The sequence below is a fragment of the Camelus dromedarius genome, chromosome 7 (genome assembly GCF_036321535.1).
Source record: "Camelus dromedarius isolate mCamDro1 chromosome 7, mCamDro1.pat, whole genome shotgun sequence".
Taxonomy (NCBI): domain Eukaryota; kingdom Metazoa; phylum Chordata; class Mammalia; order Artiodactyla; family Camelidae; genus Camelus; species Camelus dromedarius.
In genome coordinates this window covers 45853890-45874750 of record NC_087442.1, presented here as the reverse complement: position 1 = coordinate 45874750, position 20861 = coordinate 45853890, and the positions used below count along the sequence as shown (strand labels likewise).

Genomic DNA, 20861 nt, shown 5'->3' with positions numbered 1-20861 from the left:
CGCGCCCCGCGCGGTCACCGCGGTCCGCCTGCCCGGCCAATCGGGAGGCGGGCGGGAGGGGGCGCGGCCGGCCGGGGCGGCTCGCGAGCGCAAGGCGGGCTGGGGCGGCCGCAGCGGCGAGGGAGCCTCTCGGTTCCCCTCCGGCCATGGAGCGGCTGACGTTGCCCCCCGGCGGTGCGGCGGCTGTGGACGAGTACCTGGAGTACCGGAGGTGAGGCGGCGGCTCCGCGGGGCGAGGATGCCTGTGGCGAGCTCGGTCCCTCTCGCAGAGGAGCGCTGGTGGCGGGGGAAGGGCCCGGCGCCGTCTCGCCGGGGCTCCCGGAATCCGTTCCCGGGCTGGCGGGGGAGGCTTACTTTGGCTTCAGGTTTCCTCTTTCTGTAATTAAATATTGTAATGACACGCAGGTCTATTATAATAAATGCCTTTCGGGGCGACTTAAGAGGTCTCCTGTTCTGACCCCTTTCAAGGATTATTAACTGTAGATTTATGAAGATATCCAATTGTTTTTTTCTAAATGGTCACTGTAAGTCGCGTATTGAGTGCTCGGGGCCTATAAAAGCAGATTTAAAATTTAGTCGTGAACTTCAAACGTTCTCCTAATCCCGAGGTGCTGGTTTTAGGAGAACTACACCGACTGGTGTAGTTTCGGTGGTTCTGGAGAAACTCTTCTTCCCATACTGGTCGCTCAGCCGCCCCTAGCCCTCTCTGGGACCCTGACAAAGGCTGATGGTACCTGCCTCTGCTTAAAGGCAGTCGCCCCACAGCACTTGGGCATACGGGTTCCTAGCTGACTGCACTTCCTCCGACTGCCTATATAGGTGGTATACTTTTGGGTAACGCCTAGAAATACCTGTTAATTCTAAGACAGAAAAGTGAATGTGAGAAGCTTAATGGGTCAGGCCTCATTCCTGGTTCAGGTAACTCCAGGAGCCCTGTACCCAGAACAGCTTCCATCCAGTCTTCACCTGGGGCAGAGCCGGCTCTTTTAGCCTCCAAATCTCCAGGGCTTTTCTCTGGGAGCAGGTTGCTGGGCCCTGGTGTTGACCGGCAAGTTAGATACTTAGATGTTTAGGTATGTGGATTGTGGGCCTCTAGTTGTAGTCTCTTGCTTAGCCCAGAAAATATTAGGGTCTGGTAGGAAATTATTTTCCAAAGATAAACAAGTCTGGTATAATTCTCTATAAAAGTTAGAGCCTTGCTGCTCAAAGTGTAGCAGTCATGGACCAGCCGTGTAGGCATCACCTGGGAGCATCACCAGACCCACTTCAGACATAATTTATCTGAATATGCATTTGAACTAGACCTCTTGGGGATTCTGTAAATAAAATAAAGTTTGAGCTGCACGGTTTAGAACTTAAATGCAAATGATCTTTCTTTTAAGATAGATATGCATTGGTCTTAATGTCTTTCTAGTACCTGTTGGTATACTTCTTGGTAGCTGTAATAAAGTGAAATGACCCAAAACTTATCTCAGAATAAAATTACCCCCCCCTTTTTTTTAAACTATTGTGTATCTAATTACTTTAAGTAATGAGGAAGGTTGTGATGATTCATAGCTTCTGAGTTGATCTTACCTACCTCAGCTAAAGGCTTGAAAGTAGAAAAAGGTATGAATTGGCCCCAAATTATGTAGCATTCTGCAAACAACACTTTTCATAACATTTAAAGGGTGTATTTTCAAGAAGAGATTTCTTCAGTTTTGAACAAATGCTTTAATTGTGCTTCCTTTTCCTCCAGGGAAGCCAATTCTTAATCTCTTAAGAAATTTGTGTTGGCTTAATTTTTTCCCGTAAAATTTTGAAATCCTACTTCTGGAATTAAACAAGGATGCACCTGATTTCTCAGCACCAATGGGGATTTGAGCAGGTGCAGACCCAAGGGTGTTTGTGGGTCCCACCTTAGTTTAAACTTCTGGTCAGGGTTTGAAGTCAGATAGGGACAGTATTTATGTTGTCTTCTGTGTTGATGTTCTCTGTACTTTTTGGGGGGTAGGGTTACTATTTTTAAAGGAGGAAAATGTTAGAATTTTTAGCAGTTTAGGCTCCAGCTTTTAATGAGAAGAATGAACATGTTTGCTTCAGAATCACAGGAGAAATTGAGATGAATATGTGGTAATTCTCCAGTGGTAAAACTGGATCCATAAAGTCAGATGTTATGAATTCATTGACTTTCTTTTTTATAATCCTCTTTGATATGGGGAGCAAAAGCTTTATTACCATTGTGTGTAATTTTGCTGTTAACATGAACCTAAGTAAAAAAATAAAGCTGAAGCAGCCTTTCCTTTGACTATACAAGTATAGTTTAATTTCAGAGGTTAGTATTTTTAACCTGGAAAATAAATACCCAAGGCTCAAGAGAAGTATTTCTTATTGTAGAATTGTTGGTGAGGATGATGGAGGGAAACTTTTTACTCCTGAAGAATATGAAGAATACAAAAGAAAAGTCTTACCTATGCGCTTACAGAACAGATTATTTGTGAGCTGGCGATCACCAACTGGAGTGGATTGTAAACTTGTGGGTCCAGAGACACTGTGTTTTTGTACACATAGGTAAGATAGTTTATTACTAAGTTGTCTAGTGATTAGAAAATATAACACTGTAACAGAGCATATCTTCCTTCTATAAATAACATGATTTGTGATAATTGAGAAACATTTGAAAACAGACCTTTATATAATACGCCAGAAATCATCTAAGGGTTTTTTTGTTGCTGTGATTCTAAAATTCCTATTATATCCTATTAAAACTCATTATGAAGTCCATCACTGTAAGCACCTCTTCTCTTGCGATGGTCAAAAAAAGATATTGGTGCTCCTGTGGCTTTAACAGGGGTCTTTCATTTAGGCTGGGGAGCAGAGTCAGAACTGATTTAAGAATTACTTGAGTTGCCCCACACTGAACAGCTTGGGAATCTACAGATAGAAGCATTTCTCCTCACATTTGCGAATCTCCCTTTATACTTTAAGAAACATGTTGTGTGAATACTTTTTTATTGACACGCACAACCACACACTCACACCCCCACCCACCCACTCACTCACCTTTTGGGGGAATTGGTTCCATGACCTATTACAGATACCAAAATGTGGGGATACTCGAGTCCCATAGCTGAACCCTTCTATCCGTGGATTCCACGTCCTTGCATTCAACCAACCTGGGATGATAAACATAGTAGGAACACAGTGGTTTGTTTAATGCCCAGATATGGAACCTGTGGATCCTAAGGGCGTACTGCATATTTATTGGAAAAAATCTGTGTATAAGTAGACCCACACAGTTTATATTGTTCGAGTCAACTGTGTGTGTGTATATGTATGTATGTGTGAATGTGTGTGTGTGTGTGTGTATGTAAACACCTTTCTTTAAACAAAAACAATCACACAGCTTTTTATTACAAATGGTCTTTTTCTGAGAAAAGCATATGGAGGAAAGGACATACATGAGGCTCCAACCATTGATGTGTGTTACCTGTACCTGAGGTTGGCATTTGGCAGTGTTTGTCGTGTTCTACTTTATGTTTTACGACTATCACGGGTCACGGTTGTCAAGCTCAAAAGGACAAAGCTGCTTCATGGAAAAAATCACAGGAACTATTACGTGGTTTTAGGTGACAAGTTTAACTTTCTGTTCCAAAGGAACCATGGGAGAACCGCCCTGTTCTGATAGTTTCTGGGGCTCTTTCCTGAGAGACTCTTTGTGTAGTTGCTATTTACTGACTTGCAGTTTGCCAGAGGTTGTAAGGCAGTTGCTAGGATGAGTAATGTGTATAGATTGACTTAAAAATTATTTAGCAACCCCAACTGAAAACACTGTGGAGGAATGGAGGATGAGGGTTATGTTGATACCTTTCAGAATTGGAGAGGACTTTGGTAAATTTGTGTTAGTTTTATCATTTATTCTTGTAAACATTTAGTGCCAGTCTCTTATTTATGTGTAATTACATAACATGGAATTAACTTTCAAAACTGACCAGACTCTACTCTGATGGAAAAGTTCTTTAGTACCAGTCACTCAGTGAGATCTCTTAAGTTAATTTTTCCCTAGTATAAAAGTGAAACATTATTAAGGAAAATGAGGAATAAATATATAGAAATATAGAAGTTTCACCACCCAAAGGCAGCTTTTAATGTTTTACTATGTTCATGTAGTTTTTTCCTTTACGTTTCTTACTAAATGAAATAGTTCATTTGTTGTTAATTATGTATGCATATAAATATTGAACCACTTTTCCGTGACAAAATCACCAAAATGTTTCCACATTGTTACATAGTGGTTGTAGACAAGATTTGGGATGCCTGCTCGATATTCCAGCTAGTCCAGTGGTATTCACTGTGCTTTCCTTGAAACTGTGAGGGAGTCTCAGGTGTACTAGGTGGAAGGGTTAGGGGGAAGGACAGACTCCAATTCTGGCTCTTTCCTTTGCTTTAACCAAGTCTGCTTTTATCTATATTATATGTTATGGTTCTGTGAAAGATTTTATTTGAAGAAAGGGTTTCACTGCTGAGAAGCTGCAAACTGTTTTCTAGTAATTTACTTACCCATTCCCTTGTTACTAGTATGTTGTATATATTTTGCTATTGTAAGTACTGTTGCTGATACTGTCTTTATGCACACAGCTCTTTCTATACATGGAATTATTTTCTTAGGGTATATTTTTCAAAAATGGGTTAAAGGATGGATCTTTTTATGTTTCTTGAACCATAATTAAATGGGATTGGTTCTTTTGTAACACTCTTGACAGTGTTGTGAAATATATGTAAATAGAAAAAAACTTTGGCTCTCTTTGCTAAGTGAAAGTGATATCTCATTGTTATTTTAACATATTATCTAGGATAATATTGAAAATAATAAATTTAATATTATTTTACTGAGTATCACCATTTGAGAAGGAAGCCAATGATTTGAGAAAATTATGTACAGCATTTTAACAAAGAGCTTTAGGTTTAAGGTGTGATACTTTTTTTTTGAAGTTAAAAAAGTTTCAAAAGTTTTTTTGAAGTTAAAATTGAATGATATTAAAATAAATTACATGAATATATGTTTATTGAATTTATTTCAATGTTAAATAGTAAACCTGTGGAAATAAATTTAAGAAATGCACTTTGGTAAGAAGAATTTTCACAAAGAACTTTTTTCATGCTCTTGGGTTGTACTTCCATAAAAAAGAATCTCTAGTGGTCAGTATTTTATGAGAATTACATGATATTTCTTTGTATATTGCTGTGAAAACTCTTCTTAAGTAACTAAAAATAAAAATCTGCAAGGGTGAAGATTTTCTCCTACCAAAGCAACAGAGTTGACAAATACTGCATGTCATGTGAGTGTACTTCACCTTACTAACAAGAACAACGAAACTAAAGTGAAAAGGATAAAGAATCATTTTGCATCTAAAAGAATAGCAGTTATAATTTCTGGCAATCCCTGCATTTTTCCCCCTTCCCTTTGATTTTTTTCAGGTATAAGCAGCATAAAACGGACTTTGAAGCGATTCCTCAGCAGCGCCCCATCAGTCTGCCTTGCAGAGTGACTGGCTGCCCCTGCAGGGCCTACCTCTACGTGCCTCTGAACGGCGCGCAGCCCGTTCGCTGCCGCTGCAAGCACTTTGCCGATCAGCACAGCGCTGCGCCTGGCTTTACCTGCAATGCCTGTGAGTTTCCTTATGATAAGCACACGAACAGGATGCTTTTAATTCTTTATTGAATATTTCATGCGTCTCTGTGCCAACTTCATTCAGCTATATTGTTAAAATGAAACAAGTACGAAAAATTTGATGGATAGCTATTCTAAAATTTTATTTTTGTGGAGAAGCGGAGTTCTTTATAGGCTTCACTGTCATCAACTTCAATATCTTACCTCATGTAATTCAAATAAGTAATAGATTTTAAAGAATCACTAGATGTGATCCAATTCAAATTTTTGAATTGTGGAAGTTTTATTAACTGAATTTTATTCACAGAATAATAATCCTTAAAAAGGATTTTATAAGTATGAAAAATTTTTATAATTTGCTAACAGATTATTATGTTATTTCCTAAAACATAGGTTGATGGGGAAAGCAAAATGTAACATGACGACTTTAACACTATATGCAATAGCACCCTTAGCTCAATACCTGTATCCAAATTCCAGCCCTTATCCCATATGCCCTTTCTCTTGATCATCCTTCTTAAAAACCCTTTGAAATCGGTAGGATATTAGTCCAGTATTTTTCTTCAGGAGATAGTTTTTCCAGTTGTTTTTGTAGTATCTTGAATTGAAGTCTTATGATGAAATATGTTAAAAAATATTTTTAATGACAGTGGCAGGAACAGATATGTTTTACTGGCTAAGTATGGGAGTATTTGGGTAAAACTTATTATGTACCTTGATTCCCATACACATTTGTCAGAAGTGTGAGTCTGTGAAGACTTTGTTAATGGTGTATTCTGGACTCTATTTCAAAGGCTTGTTTTTTTATATATAGCAATTAAGATATAATTCACATACCATATAATTATTCGTTTCAAGGGTACAATCTAATGATTTTGAATATATTCACAGAGTTGTGCACCCATCACCACAATAAATTTTAGAATATTTTTGTCACCCCAAATGGAAACTCTGTGTCCATGAGCAGTCACTCATTAGTCCTCCCTCCCCTCAGTTCTAGACAGCCAGTAATCTACTTTCTGTCTCTGTGGATTTGCCTATTCTAGCATATAAATGGAATCATACAGTATGTGGTCTTTTCTGACTGGCATCTTTCACTTAAATAGTTCTTATGATTCATCCATGTCATAGCATGCATCAGTATTTCTTTCCTTTTTATTGTTAAATAGTATTCCCTTGCATTCTTTCTGTGTCTATGGGTTGCTCTTCCAACATGGCTTTCCTGGGGGATTGACCCATAGAGACATTTTTGCATTATCTCTTCACCACTGGGCTGTTACCACACCTACTTTGAATTCAGTATTTGAGGAGAGGGCCTGCATTTCCTGGATCACCAGTGTTTAGCCCAGTTTCCTTTAGTCCTAGTTGGTTTTTCCAGTTTTGTTTTTTTTTTTCTGCTGCATACCCCCTTACCACTTTAGCATCTTTCTAGAGCAGTGGCTGAGAGGAAGTTAAGGGGCTAGAGGTAAGGGGTACAGGGGCCAGAGGACAGCATATGAGCAATCCAGATTCAGGTGATTTTGGCCAAGCTAAGTGATTTTTAGGGCAGACATCTCAGTATCTATACTTAAAAACCTTTAACTTCTTTTACATCTTGTTGACTCAGGTTCTAAGTGTTCAGGATTTCATAGCTGCTTCACTTGTGCTTGTGGTCAGCCTGCATATGCCCATGACACAGTAGTGGAAACTAAGCAAGAAAGACTGGCTCAGGGAAAGCCAGTGGGACGAGATGTTCCTTATGCAGCAATGGGAGGATTAACTGGCTTCAGCTCACTGGCAGAAGGCTACATACGATTAGATGACAGTGGAATTGGTAAGTTTTAATACAAAAAATGTGAGCTTGTCATACTGTTTTTATGTGTGCTAACAATAGTGAAGCCATATATTTGTTTTGCACTTTAAATTCTTCATGGTTTTTTTTTCAAAAAACATTCTTTCATTTGATTTTTATTGTTTAAAAAAGGTTTAATGCTACTATGCAATATATGATTATTATAGAAAAATTGGTAAACACAAAAGAAAAGATCACTCCTACCCCAGTACTTTTACCCAAATCCCAACTCATAACCCCTTTGTTTGTCATAGCTGAATAGCATTTCTTTTATTTGATATGATACAGTTTACCTATTACCTATTGTCTGTAATTTTTGCCATTGTAACCATCTGATTTTGGAAACATAGGCTTGTGTCCACGTGTGTATATGCACATGCATGTATGTTCATGTTTTTGCATCTGTAATGTATGATCACATGCATGCGTGTGTGTCTGTACATGTACGTACACACATATCTGCTTGCGTATATAAACACTTAAGGTAATACATGAAAAAATTTAATTGGAGCTATCTCAAACTATTGAAGGTAGCTGGATCCTTCTGAGTTGAGTGAGACTGAGGGGAAGAATTATGGTTCCTTTCTATTTTAAATACTTCTATGTATGTGGAATTTTTTTTTTTTTTACAGTAAGCATGTATTTTATTTTTTCATTACAAAAATTGCATAAATATAGATGAATATTTTCTTGTTATAAGAGTCAAGCAATAGAAATGAAGAACAAGTTCCCTTTGAACATTTCTCTTTACCTCAGATTCTTTCCTAGAGGGTAATTTGCTGTCATCAGTTGATAATGTATTTTTCTTCTTAACATGCATTTTTATAGTTTACTTTTTTTTAACTTAGAAAAATTTTGAAGGCCTGTTATCTGGACACACAAATTACTTATTTTTTTTAAACTCTTTCATAGTATTCCACACTATAGATATGTATCAGTTTATCTAAACCATTTTCTTGTTCATGGCATTTAGATTGTTTCTTCTTCTTTTTTTTTTTTTTTTTTTTTGCCTTTACAAACAATCCTGCCCCCCAAATCCTTGAACTTGCTTCCTAGTACACTACACAAATTTGACTCTAAGGTAGACAGAGAGAGGCAGAATTGTTGGGTTGAAGTGCATGTACATGTGAAATTTTAATGTATTCTGTCAAATTGCTCTACAAAAATGCTCTACTTTTTTTTTTTTTGCAGGAGGGAAGTAATTAGGTTTATTTATTTAGTTTTTCGATGGAGGTACTAGGGATTGAACCCAGGACCTCGTGCATGCTAAGCATGTGCTCTACCACTTGAACTATACCCTCCCCCCTAAAGATGCTCTACTTGTTTATATTTCCTCTAGTGATGTTTTAGCTTACCTATTTCCTCACATTTATGCTGATCACTGATATCATTAAACTTAGTTTTTTTGCCAGTCTAACATGTGAAAATGTCATCATTGTTTCAGTTCGATTTCCCTGGTTATTGGTGAGATGAAAGTCTTCTTATATTTAGAGGCCATTTTACTTTCCATGTGTTGTCTGTTCATATACTTTTCTCATTTTTATATTTTTATCTTTTCTCATTGATTTATAGGAAGTCTCTTATATATTCTGTATACTAATCCTTTGTATTTATTTTGCAGATATTTTCTCCCAATATGTCATTTGTCTTTTAGTTTTTTAAAATTTATTTGGTTTCTTTATAGCTTTTAAAGATTGGAGGCAGACCTTCCCTACTCTAATTTTATAAATATATTTTCCTTCAGTGCTTAATTTTTTTGCTTTTATGTTTAACTTTCTCATGTATCTGAAATTTATTTTTTCTGAAAGTGTGAGGTGTCTGTAACTTCAGTTTTTGTCCAAATTGATGGCAAGTTATCCAAACACCATTTTTTCCCAAATAATTTGAAACTTTATCTTCACTATATTCTATTATACTTTCTGTTTTATGCTATTGGCTTATTTGCCTATTTTGTGCCAGTATTTTTTTTTTAAATTATTATTCTTCATAGTGTGTTTTGATACTTGGTATGGTAAATTCTCCCTGTTTGTGCTCTTTTTCAAGATTACCTTGATACATTTGTGCATTTTCTCTTCTAGGTTATTTTACAACTATCTTATTAAATTCCACATGTAAATCATTTTAAAATTTTTATGGATACATGATTGTATTAGATTGTTTATAAAAAGGCAAATGTTTTCTGTTGCTTTTGTTACCAGTCATCATTACTTAATCGTAGAATTTTAAAGGTAAATCTTTCATTGATTTTGCAAATACAGTTGACCCTTGAACAACAGCGGTTTGAACTGTGAGGGTCCACTTATAGGTGGATTTTTTTCAATAGTAAACACTATGGCACTACACGATCTGCAGCTGGTTTGAATCTGTGGATGTGAAACCATGGATACCAAGGGCCAACTGTAAAATTATATGCAGTTTTCGACTGCGCAAAGGATTGGCACCCTTAATTCCTGTGTTGTTCAAAGGTCAACTGTAATGATATTTTTGCCTCTTCCTTTCCAATATTACAACTCTTCTTACTCTTGACCCATCAAAATGGCAGGTACTTTCAGAACAGTGCTAAGTAATAGTGGTAGTAGTTGGTGTCTTTGCCTTTTTATGACTTCTGCTATTTTATCACTTAAGTATCTTTATAAGACCCTGAGAGAAGGTGGAGTGAAGAAATGTGAGAGTGAGGAGAGGAAACATGAGATGTTTTTGTCTTGATTTTGGACGTCAGGGAGCCTGGAGCCGAGGGACACCTGCTCTGTGAGCCATGTGGAGTCTTGGACAGAGATGACCTCTTGCTGGAATTTGGTTTCTTTATGATGTGGAGAGAGCCCATGATTTGTAGCCACAGTGGGTGCTTGGAAGGCAGCTGAGCTGTGAGGCAGCAGCATGGCATGTGTCACAGCAAGGGGTAATGGGGACTCCAGAGCAGGGCTGAAGGTGGGTCCCCTGAGCACCGGGGGATTCAGTAGAAAAAGTGGCAGGCATTGGAGGGCTCTGTACCTCTAGTGAGAGAGTGTGAGGCTGCCAGGCCCTACCAAGCTGAGAGACTAAAGGACAGCTTATGCCGGTCTTGAGAGTTTAAGATCAGTCGTGCACACAGCAGACAGAGGACAGCAAGAGGACCGGGCTGGACCTGAGCCCCCTTCTCTGATCTTCCACAAGCCACAGGAGTGAGGGGCTGGGGCAGGGATCTGAAGGACTGAGCAATTCCCGCACTGTTCACATTATAAGACAGGACTAACTTTAAAAACCAAATAGGACTAAATGTTTATTTCCTTCCCTCTGCCTGTGGTATGGGGTAGGCATATGGGGGTGGGGATGGTTTGTGAAGAAGGCAGAGCACTTGTTGATTTTCTCTGCAGCTTCCTTCAGTTGGCCTTTGTAGTCTAGGGTTTAGGATTGCGGACGTTTCGTCATTTCATTGAAGAAGTTTTCTTTGTTTTTCATAATTTGTTTTTAGATGGTTTCCCAGTGAAGAATAGATGAAAAATACACTTATTCTGCCCTCTTCAGCTAGAGGGTTTTTTTTTTTATTGTGGATGTCTTGCTTTTGATAATGTTTCGTAGGTATATTAAGGTTTTACATTTTTTGCTGACATACAGTTACATTTGTGTGTAATATGTATATATATTGTTTCCTGTGAAAAAGGTCTCTGAGAAGTGCAGAAATACTTTTACCCATTTGCTTTTACTTTATATGGCAGATAAAAATCTAAATAAAATTTTTCTTTTTATGGAAGGGATTTTTCTAATGACTCTTATGGGGTTCTCATTTATTTCATGTGTGAAATAACTTCTTTGTGTCCTAACAAATAGAGATTGAATTTTCATTCTTCACATATTTTCTTCTCAGGTGCCCCTTCAATTGAATTTTTAGACTCTCCAGTTGCAGCCACGGACCATCCATTTCTCAGAGTGTTTCAGGCATCATCTAGCTCTTCTCCAGAAACACTAACAGATGGTAATGAAATTAAGTTGAGAAATACTTTTGGATGTAGTAAATAAGAATATATAGATTGATACATTTTCCAGATTACTCTTCTTTTCTCCAATATGACCACAATTTGATTATCATTTTACTTTTATATTTGCCAGGCACTGAGAAAAAGCAAGAAATTTCATTTTTAATTGGGAAAAATTGCTAAATCTGAGAATTATGAGGATTCTGATAACATAAAAATTTGAAGTTTAAAAACCTTATTCTGGCACATATTATTGCTTTGATGTTGGAATGAGAGAGCCCTCTAGTGGACTAATTGCCTTGATCCTTTAGGCTCTTCCAAACAAGATGTAATTCATTGATGATAGGTTAGCAAGGTTTTACCATTTATAAATTACACATAAAAATGAATAGAATTAATTTTTAATCAAGTTTAAGTTTCCTATTTCTTTTATTTAAAACAAGAATGAAAACAATGAAGAAGGAATTTGTATAATTTATGAGGCATTTAACATTTAAAAATATTTTAAAATGAGAATTTTCTTTGCTTTATTTGTATTGTCATACAACCTTTTCATGTACCCTGACTATTTCCACAAGGGATTCTAAGGCTGCTTACAAAACAACATACAATGAAGTAATTATAAAATGTAGATAGAAGTAAGAAATCAAAACCAAAAAGAAAAGGACATAATTGTGTCAACTTTTTAAAAAATTGAAGTATAGCTGATTTACAGTATTAGTTTCAGGTATATAACATAGTGATTCAGAATTTTTATAGGTTATACTCCAATTAAAGTTATTATAAAATATTGGCTATATTCCCTATGCCATACAATACATCCTTATAGCTAATTTATTTTATATGTAGTAATTTGTACCTCTTCCTTCCCCCACCCCCCGTCTTGCCTCTTCCAACTTCCTTCTCCCCACTGGTGACCACTACTTTGTTCTCTATATCTGTGAGTTGTGTCAGCTTTCAAGGTTGATGTAATTGCTGCATTAGGCTGCAGTTTTGACTGAGTGTAGTGGCAGCCAAGGCACAAAGGGATGTGTGATCAGATAAATACTTTTCATTATTAGAAAGGAGGAAACTTGAATTCCTTGGTACTAATGAAAGCTATACCAATGCTAGATTTTATTTTATTTTATTTTATTTTTTTTGGCAGGGGAGGTAATTAGGTTTTTTTTGTTTTTTTTTGTTTTTTTTTTTTAAGAGGAGACACCAGGCATTGAACCTAGGACCTTGTGCTTCCTAAGCATGTGCTCTACCACTTGAGCTATACCCTCCCCGCAATGCTAGATTTTAAAGATGTCTATGTAGTGACCCTCAGTAATGCAGTGGCCCATGGTTCTTAAAAACTTTTTTTTCCCGGCAAATACAGCATATGGTTGGTCATTTCTGATGCTTACCTTTGATAAAAGTGGTAACATCCGATTTTACCAGATAAATGGTAACATACCATTAAAATGTAACTCAGTGAAGGTGATTTTTGCAGGAAGCTTAGCTCAAACGGTCCAGTGTGATCCATGAAAAGACCCAGAGTTTTCGGATGAATGGATAGATGGCATATATTTTAAGCAGTTTTTCTTAGCAAGGCTTTTGTTAGATAGTTGTTGACAGAGTGTGATTATATACTCTGCGGTGAGTGTCTGGAGTTAATATGATTTTTCTGCTGCTGGTTGAGGGTGAACTCATATGCTTGAAAAATGAAAATAGGTGTTCAGGTTGATATTCTGTTTTGGACGTGAAGGGACCCAAACCAAGACATTCACCTGAGATGAAGGTGAACTCTTCTGTGGAACTAGGTGCTTGATATGCCTAGAGAAAAAAACAGATTTCCTTTGATAACTATGTAAGTGTAAAAAGCTAAAGCTCTAATCTGCTCTTAGAAACAATGATCAGTACATATATGTAAACTAAAAAAAAAGTGCAGTATACTGTATATATGTATTTACATGCAATATAATGTATATTGCAGTCGAACTGTAATAATTCAACCTAATAAAACTGGAAAAGGAAAAAAAATTGGAAAGCAAAAAAAAAAAAAAAAAAGAAAGAAAAAAAAAAAAAAAAGAAAATCAGATTTTCCTTCCTGAAGCAATTTTAAATTTCTTTCAGCATGTCAACTAGTTCTTGATAAGTTTTAAAAAAATGAATACCATGGAAAATGATTAAAATTATTTTGAAAAATTTCAAAGCAGGTAGTAGCATCACTTGTGGTTGCCTGCACATATGGTCTTAGTCCGTTTAGGTGGCTGTAACAAAATACCATAGTCTGGGTGGCTTATAAACAACGAAAGCTTACTTCTCACAGTTCTGGAGATGGGGGAGTCCAGGACAGAGGTGCCAGCCTGGTTGTGTTCTGGTGAAAGCCAGTGCCTTCTTGTGTCCTTCCATGGTAGAAGGGTTGTGGGGTCTCTTAGAGGAGACTAATCCCATTCATGAGGGCTCCACCCTCATGACCTGAGAACCTCCCAAAGACCCACCTCCGAAGACCATCACATTGGGCATTAGGATTTCAACATATGAATTTCAGGGAGACACAAACATTCATACCATAGTACAGACCTTCAATAGTTACTTCTGTGCATTATCTGTTACAGTGTCACATGCATTTCTAGCTATAAAATGTGAAACGTAGCTGAGCAAAGCTAAGTGTGCTCTTATGTGAAATAGCTATATATTTAGTGTTATAGTGTTATTTAATATGAACCACTTAAGTATTTGGAGAATATTTGCCAATGAAAATTACTTTTGTCTTATGATGCTCTGCTTTCTAAAAAAGAGGTAGGGAGTAGGATCAATGATTCATTTAGAGCATTTCTGCTGTGAAAAAAGAAAAATATCACTAGGTAGAAAGAAAGGTTTCTTTCTGTTTTTTTGCATTTCAGGAGAATTAGTAATTATATAAATATATTACATATTACAGTTGACCCTTGAACAACACAGCAGTGTTAAGGGCGCTGACCCCCGTGCAGATGAAAATCCTCATGCAACTTTATAGTTGACCCTTCCTTTACACAGTTCCTGTGTATCCATATGTCCTCCACATCCAGAGAGTCAACCAACCCAGAATTATATAGTACTGTTATTTTCAATATATACTACTGTTTAACGTGTAGTAGGGATTTATTGAAAAAAATCTGTATGTAAGTGGACTTGCACAGTTCAAACTCATGTCGTTCAAGAGTCAACTGTACTTAGAATGTTTTTTCCTTATTAGTAGGTACAAGTAGTCAAGTTTCTTCCTTAAGTAAACCTGAAGAGGATGATATGGCTTTCTTTGAAAGACGATACCAGGAAAGGGTAAGTCTGTGGGAAAAATCTGCATTAAGCATTTACTTGTAACAAAGACACTGTAGAATAATTATATGTTGATTGTGGATCATCATGAAAAATAATTTATAAAGTCTTTATTTATAGCTGATGTTAGGCCTTAAGACTTATTTAGGACAATTCAGAGAGAAACAGGACTGACAGGTCCCCTCTCTGCGGGGGTCTCGCTTTTGTGCTCCTTCTGTGAGTCATGGGCATTCAACCCTTTGTTTAGCCAACACTCCTTGAGTCTCTCCTGTGTGCTGCGCCTGTGTGTGTGACTGCCTCTTCCCCTTCCCTCTAGCCCATTCTCTCTCTGTCTCTAGGACATTACTGAAATCTGCCCTGGCTCTGAGAGAGAGGAAAAGGAGAAGGGAGAGGAGTTGGGAGCTTGCATACCCCAACAAACTGTATTTAATTTAAAAATGCAGTTATCCCAAGAAATAACTTGTTAGCCAGAATTCAAACACTAAAAATACAATGTCAGAGCACAAGTTCTTGACTATGAAGTTCAAAGGCAATACATGGATGCAATACATTCCTTTTATGCACTGTGTGTATGAGTTACTCATATTAAATATTTTTCTTACATTACAATAAAAAAATACAGTTGGATCCGTTCAACAGATTTTGGCTTTAGTATTTAGTAGCTTAATAACTGTGCTAATTAAGACATGAATCCAAATGAGGTATGTGCAACCATTTTTTTTTCTTTAGGATGTTTTACAAATTACTGTATCAACAAATATTTTAAATTTTCAGATAAAAATGGAAAAGGCTGCTAAGCAGAAAGGAAAAGCATTGCCATCAACTACAAAACCTTCATGAAGACTACCGGGGAAATTAAAACATATCGTCCAAATGTGTCTTTTTTTGTTAATTATTTAAATATAATAATGCAGTTTATTTTCCTTCAAAGTATTTACTTCTTTTATTGTGTAAAAATGTCTTTTTGGATGTTCCCTTAATTTATTTAAATTAGTGAAAATACCTTATATCACTTTTGTCAAAATTCACGATTTACTACTTTATATAAACTTTTCCTCTCTCCTAACAAACATGGTTATTTTCATGTTAGTCAAAACCTTAAAGTACAGTAAATGTTTTTAGTTTATAATAATTTAACTTTTTTAGGCTATTAAAAATTAAATATATTGAGAGTTTTGAACAAATATATAAGTATTTCATTCAAAACAGTTAAAATCCTTAATTGTTTAATTTTTCAAACTTTGTAATGTTGATTTATGTTTTAAAATAAAAAACTGTATTTTAAAATTATTTAATCATCTTCCAGTGGTATCTAATGATAAAATTTTAAGTTGTTTTGTTAACTCTGCATTGTATATAAGTGTATTGACATTTCCTGTGTGCCACTTCAAGTTCTCTTGGCCCACCTCTTACTCTAGTACTGCTATGAAACACTTCCAAGCAGACTTCTGACAGCTTCATATGGAAGCCATTTGATGGCACTTTGTCTTGGGACCATGTCATTACTGTCTTGCTTTCTTCTCTAGGGATCCTCAGACACAGTGGATGTCACTTGGGATGCCCACTGGAACCCCTCTGCATCAAACATGTATGAAATATATGGGTGGGTTAATGCCTTGGGACCAGCCTTGACTATTAGGGAGGTGGAAGCCAATAGATAAATACTCCCCTTCTTAGGGAGGTGGAAGCCAATAGATAAATACTCCCCTTCTATCTGCTAGGAGGACAGTTCTGAGATGCCTTTCATAAGCTTTCTCAGAAAATCCTGTGGGATTGAGCACTAGTCACCCATTGCAGTGGTAAACCCCATAATCCTTATGTTAGCTTTCTCATTTTCTGCTTTCCACTCCATGATCCCTGTCTCTGGTTCCGTAAGATCACTTCCCAAATAAATTTACCTGTTTTTGAACATTTGTGTTACGCTTTGCCTTTGAGCAAGGGGCAGGATGGAGCAGGACAGTGTAGGATTTCATCATGCTTACTCAGAAGGGTGCATAATTTAAAACTCAAATTGTTTATTTTTGGAATTTTCCATTTAATATTTTTGGACTCTGGTTGACCATAGGTAACTGAAACTGGAAAGTGAAACTGTGAATAAGAGGGGACTACTGTGCACATTTTTTTTTTTTAGTGCACATGGAGCATTTACTAAGAGTGAGTGTATTTTAAGCCATAAAACAAGTCTCAATACTTTTAAGATGATTCAGATCATAAATTATGTCCTCTGACTACAACAGAAGAAGTTAGAAAACCAAGGATATCTGGGACATCTCTAAATATTTGAAAGTTATATAACATATGTCTAAATAATCCACGGGTCAAAGAAAAAAATCAAAAGCATCAAAGTACTTTTAATGGAATGAGAATGAAAATGAAAACATAATATGTGTGAGATTTCACTAAAGCAGTACTTAGAGGGAAATTTATAGCACCAAATACCTATATCAGAAAAGGTCTCAAATCAGTGACCTCAGCTTTCACCTTAAGGAGCTAAAGAAAGAAGAGCAAATGAAACCTAAAATAGGAAAAAGGAAATAATAAAGATCAGAGCAGAAATAGAAATAGAAAACAGAAAAGCAATAGAGAAAATGAATAAAACCAAAAGTTGTTTTTTTTTTTTTTTGAGAAGACAAATAAAATTGATAAACCTCTATCTAGCTAGACAGATCAGCCAAGACAGAAAGAGTGAAAGAGTGAGAGAGAGCACATGATTCACCAATGTTAGGAACAAGAGTAGACTATAGATTCTATAGATATTAAAAGGATTATAAGGGAATGAATTTGGCAGCTTAGATGAAATGGATAAATTCCTTGAAAGACATAAACTATGAAGCTTATCCAATAATAAATAATAGATGATTAGCCCTGTATCTATTATATGCTGATTAGCCTGTATATCAACTAAGGAGACTGAATTTGTAGTTAATATTTTTCCCACAAAGAAAATTCCAGACCCAGATGGCTGCACGTTCAATTTTACCAAATATTTAAGGAACAAAGATTACCAATTCTATAGAGACTTTCCCAGAAAATTGAAATTAGGAATTTTTTACAACTAATTCTGTGTGGCCAACATTGCTCTGATATCAAAACCAATTAAAAACATTATAATATAAGGAAATTTCTGACCAGTATCCCTCTTGAATACAGATGCAAAAAATTTTAACAAATATTAATTTGCCTTAGCAAATCTAATACAAGCAGATATAAAAAAGGCTAATACATCATTACCAAGTGGGTTTTATCCAAGGATGCAAGGGTGGTTTAACATTTGAAAATTAGTCAGTGTAATTCATCATATTAGCAAACTATAAAAAAACCACTAATCATCACAATAGATGCAAGAATATTGGACAAAATTGAACAATATTCATGATAAAAACTCTCAGCAAACTAAGAATAGATTTCTTCAATCTGATAAAGGGTGTCTACTAAAAACTCACAGGTAATATCAGTGGAATAGTACTCAGCAATAAAGAGCATTGAACTATTGATATATATGACCAAATGGATGAATCTAAAAATAATTATGCTGAATGAAAGAAAACAGACAAAATATACATACTGTATGATTTCATTAACACCAAATTCTAGAAAATGCAAACTAATGTATGATGACAGAAAGCAGCAAATGTTACTTGGGGTAGACAGGGGAAGTAAAGAATTATAAATGGGCATTAGAAAAGTTTTACAGGGGGTGAAGGAATGACTGTTATCTTCATGAGGATGATTTCAATGACATATGCATATGTTCACCTACCAAATGATGCACTTAATTTTTTGGAGATGGAGAGGTAATTAGGTTATGTATTTATTTATAATGTAGGTACTGGGGATTGAACCTAGGACCTCATGCATGCTAAGCATGTGCTCTACCACTGAACTATACCCTCCCCAAATTATGTACTTTTTAATAACTGAAGTTTATTATATACTAATTATACCTCAATCAAGCTGTTAAAAATCCATGGAGATAACTTCCAACTGTTCTACAAGGTTTGCCAGTCACAGAGTGTAATATCTGCATATAACCAGACAGATAAACTGAATTAATCTCCTCACTTCCCCCGCCTGCCTTACTCTCGTGGAAAAAATGTGCAACACAAAAGATCTGATGCTAAGTTTGGACTGAGAAATGCTTGTAAAGCTACTAATCTAAAAACCACATTTTCATTTACCACGGTCATTTTCTCCTTTCTACCTTGTGAAAAAAAGAATGCTGAGATTCTTCCAATTTGGCTGTTTTAAAATTTAAACCAGCATGTATCGATTAGGAAAGGCCACATCTTCTGTCGGTATTTGAAGCCCTATTAAAAGTGGCCATTAGCCCACAGGTGTAGGACATACCCCCCCGTAAGTCTTGCGCGCGCAGCCTCTGTGCGTTGCTTTCCGCGTGCGTCGCCCCACCCCGCAGGCCTCGCCCTAGGTAGGTCCTCGGCGGTCACGTGAGCGAGGCAGCTGCTCACGCCAAGCCAGGGTGATGGCGCAGCAACAAGCGCGCAAGCGCAGTGTGGAGCCCGAGCGGAGGAGGCGAGCAGGGTAAGTTTCTGCACGTGCGCGACGGCGGGCTGACGGAGAGCCACAGTGGCGGCGCGGAGCCTGAGGGCCCAGCTGTCGGGCCTGGGGTCGCTTTTCTAGAACTTCTATGGCGGAAAGCGTGAGGTCAGTAGTAGTCCGTTTGGTAGGATCGTTGGTGGCTGCTTCAAGGACGGTATTTTCACCCCTGGTTGTGTTTAGGTCTACAAGTAAGGGCGAGGCCCAGTTCCGGGCCTTCTTGTCTCCGAGCCCCTCGGCCTGCCTGCCCGCTTCTGATGGTGACGGGGACCCCAGTTTCTGACTGGTACCGGCAGGCAAAACCGCCTTGCAGATATCTGGGCCTTGCGTGTTCTGGGTGAAGACGGGGACGTGTAGGCCTCCTGTAGGGTGGCATTCCTTCTTTCCGCAAATTCTGTGCCATTTAAACTTCGAAATCCCTCATGAAATAGGTGTCAAGGAGCGACGTAAACTCGCTCATTCCAAATTCTCGATGTGAATCGAAGTTTTGGAAGTGCTGTGTGGTAATCCAGGTTTGCAGAAAGTGGATGCAGCGTCAGTTCCTTCAGAATCATTGCACAAAAGTCTTTTTGACCTCTTTGAAAATAAGATTTTAAAGTTGTTCTAGTAATGGCTTTTTAGATGGTGTGGTACAGTTTCCAAAGCAAACATTTTAATTTTTACTAAGTTTAAGCGGATGTCTTCCCGATAAATATAGTAGCCCTAAACAGATTCCAACTTTGGATTTACAACTTTTTGCTCAATTTAAAAATTACTTTTGGCCAGTAATCGAGGAAGGATCCTTGTTTTCAAGATATTATGATGCTACCGAGTGAAAAAAAAAATTAAGTTGTAACAAAAATCAGAATAAAGTTTAAAAAATTTTTATGATACCCCCTCCCCCCATGACAAAGTATTAACTTCTTTCATAGTTCAGAGAGCATTTGGAGCTTTTGGTGTAGTGATGTTCTTAGTCAGCTTTTAAAGTTCTTTAAAAAATCTGTTATTTTCAATCTCCTTCAAAGAGCTAACGGTGATGCGTGTGAAGTGCAATGTTCTAGTGTATTAAGGATAAAATTATAAACTAGTAGACTTTTATTTTGAAATATTTTGCAGCTGGGAAAGCATATAGTGAAAATTATTTTTGAAGCTATAGGTAAAATTTGATTCATTTTGCAGTTTTTAAATGTAAGATATCTTCAAAAGCAAAAACCACTATGCATTTTAAATAGGATTGATATTTTTATTTAAAGATTAAATATCAGCCTGAAGCATTTGTTTTGTATGTATTTGTGTTTTTTGTTTAAATTGTCGAAGTCCTACTCTTGGGGGGGCATCAGTTCTTTTAAAGGAATATGCATATTTTGAAGTATTCATGCAACAGATCAAAATGTGCATAAATTATACACTTCAACGTAAATTTGTAAAAGTTTGGTTGAAGGTAATTTCAAAGACAGATACTGCATGTGATGAAATAGCAAAATACAGTATACTTGGAACAAAATAATTACTGAAGAAAATATCTGAGATCGTCTTGTAGTATACAGTTTGAATTTTGATAACTTTATTTAGGACAAAACATACTGGAGAAATTTGAACATTAAATGCT

General features: G+C 36.8%; 1 protein-coding gene across 2 annotated transcripts; it reads left to right on the top strand.

The window, feature by feature from the left end:
• Nucleotides 1-96: 96 nt before the first annotated feature.
• FAM221A (family with sequence similarity 221 member A) lies at nucleotides 97-16628 on the top strand. 2 transcript variants are annotated; one of them, XM_031455054.2, is made up of 7 exons: nucleotides 97-211; nucleotides 2377-2550; nucleotides 5458-5648; nucleotides 7257-7463; nucleotides 11326-11433; nucleotides 14640-14722; nucleotides 15494-16628. In XM_031455054.2, the coding sequence occupies exons 1-7, from the start codon at nucleotides 147-149 to the stop codon at nucleotides 15557-15559; spliced, it is 894 nt and encodes a 297-aa protein (XP_031310914.1). In that variant the 5' UTR covers nucleotides 97-146; the 3' UTR covers nucleotides 15560-16628. The 2 variants fall into 2 exon arrangements, with proteins under 2 accessions (XP_031310914.1, XP_064343566.1); XM_064487496.1 differs by lacking the exon at nucleotides 2377-2550.
• The last annotated feature ends 4233 nt before the right edge of the window (nucleotides 16629-20861 follow it).

Excerpts from the sequence above, each read along its gene's own strand:
- FAM221A (XM_031455054.2), top strand. The coding sequence starts at position 147 with ATGGAGCGGCTGACGTTGCCCCCCGGCGGTGCGGCGGCTGTGGACGAG. Across the intron at positions 212-2,376 it reads GAGTACCTGGAGTACCGGAG|AATTGTTGGTGAGGATGATG; the intron begins GTGAGGCGGCGG and ends TTCTTATTGTAG. Across the intron at positions 5,649-7,256 it reads TGGCTTTACCTGCAATGCCT|GTTCTAAGTGTTCAGGATTT; the intron begins GTGAGTTTCCTT and ends TTGTTGACTCAG.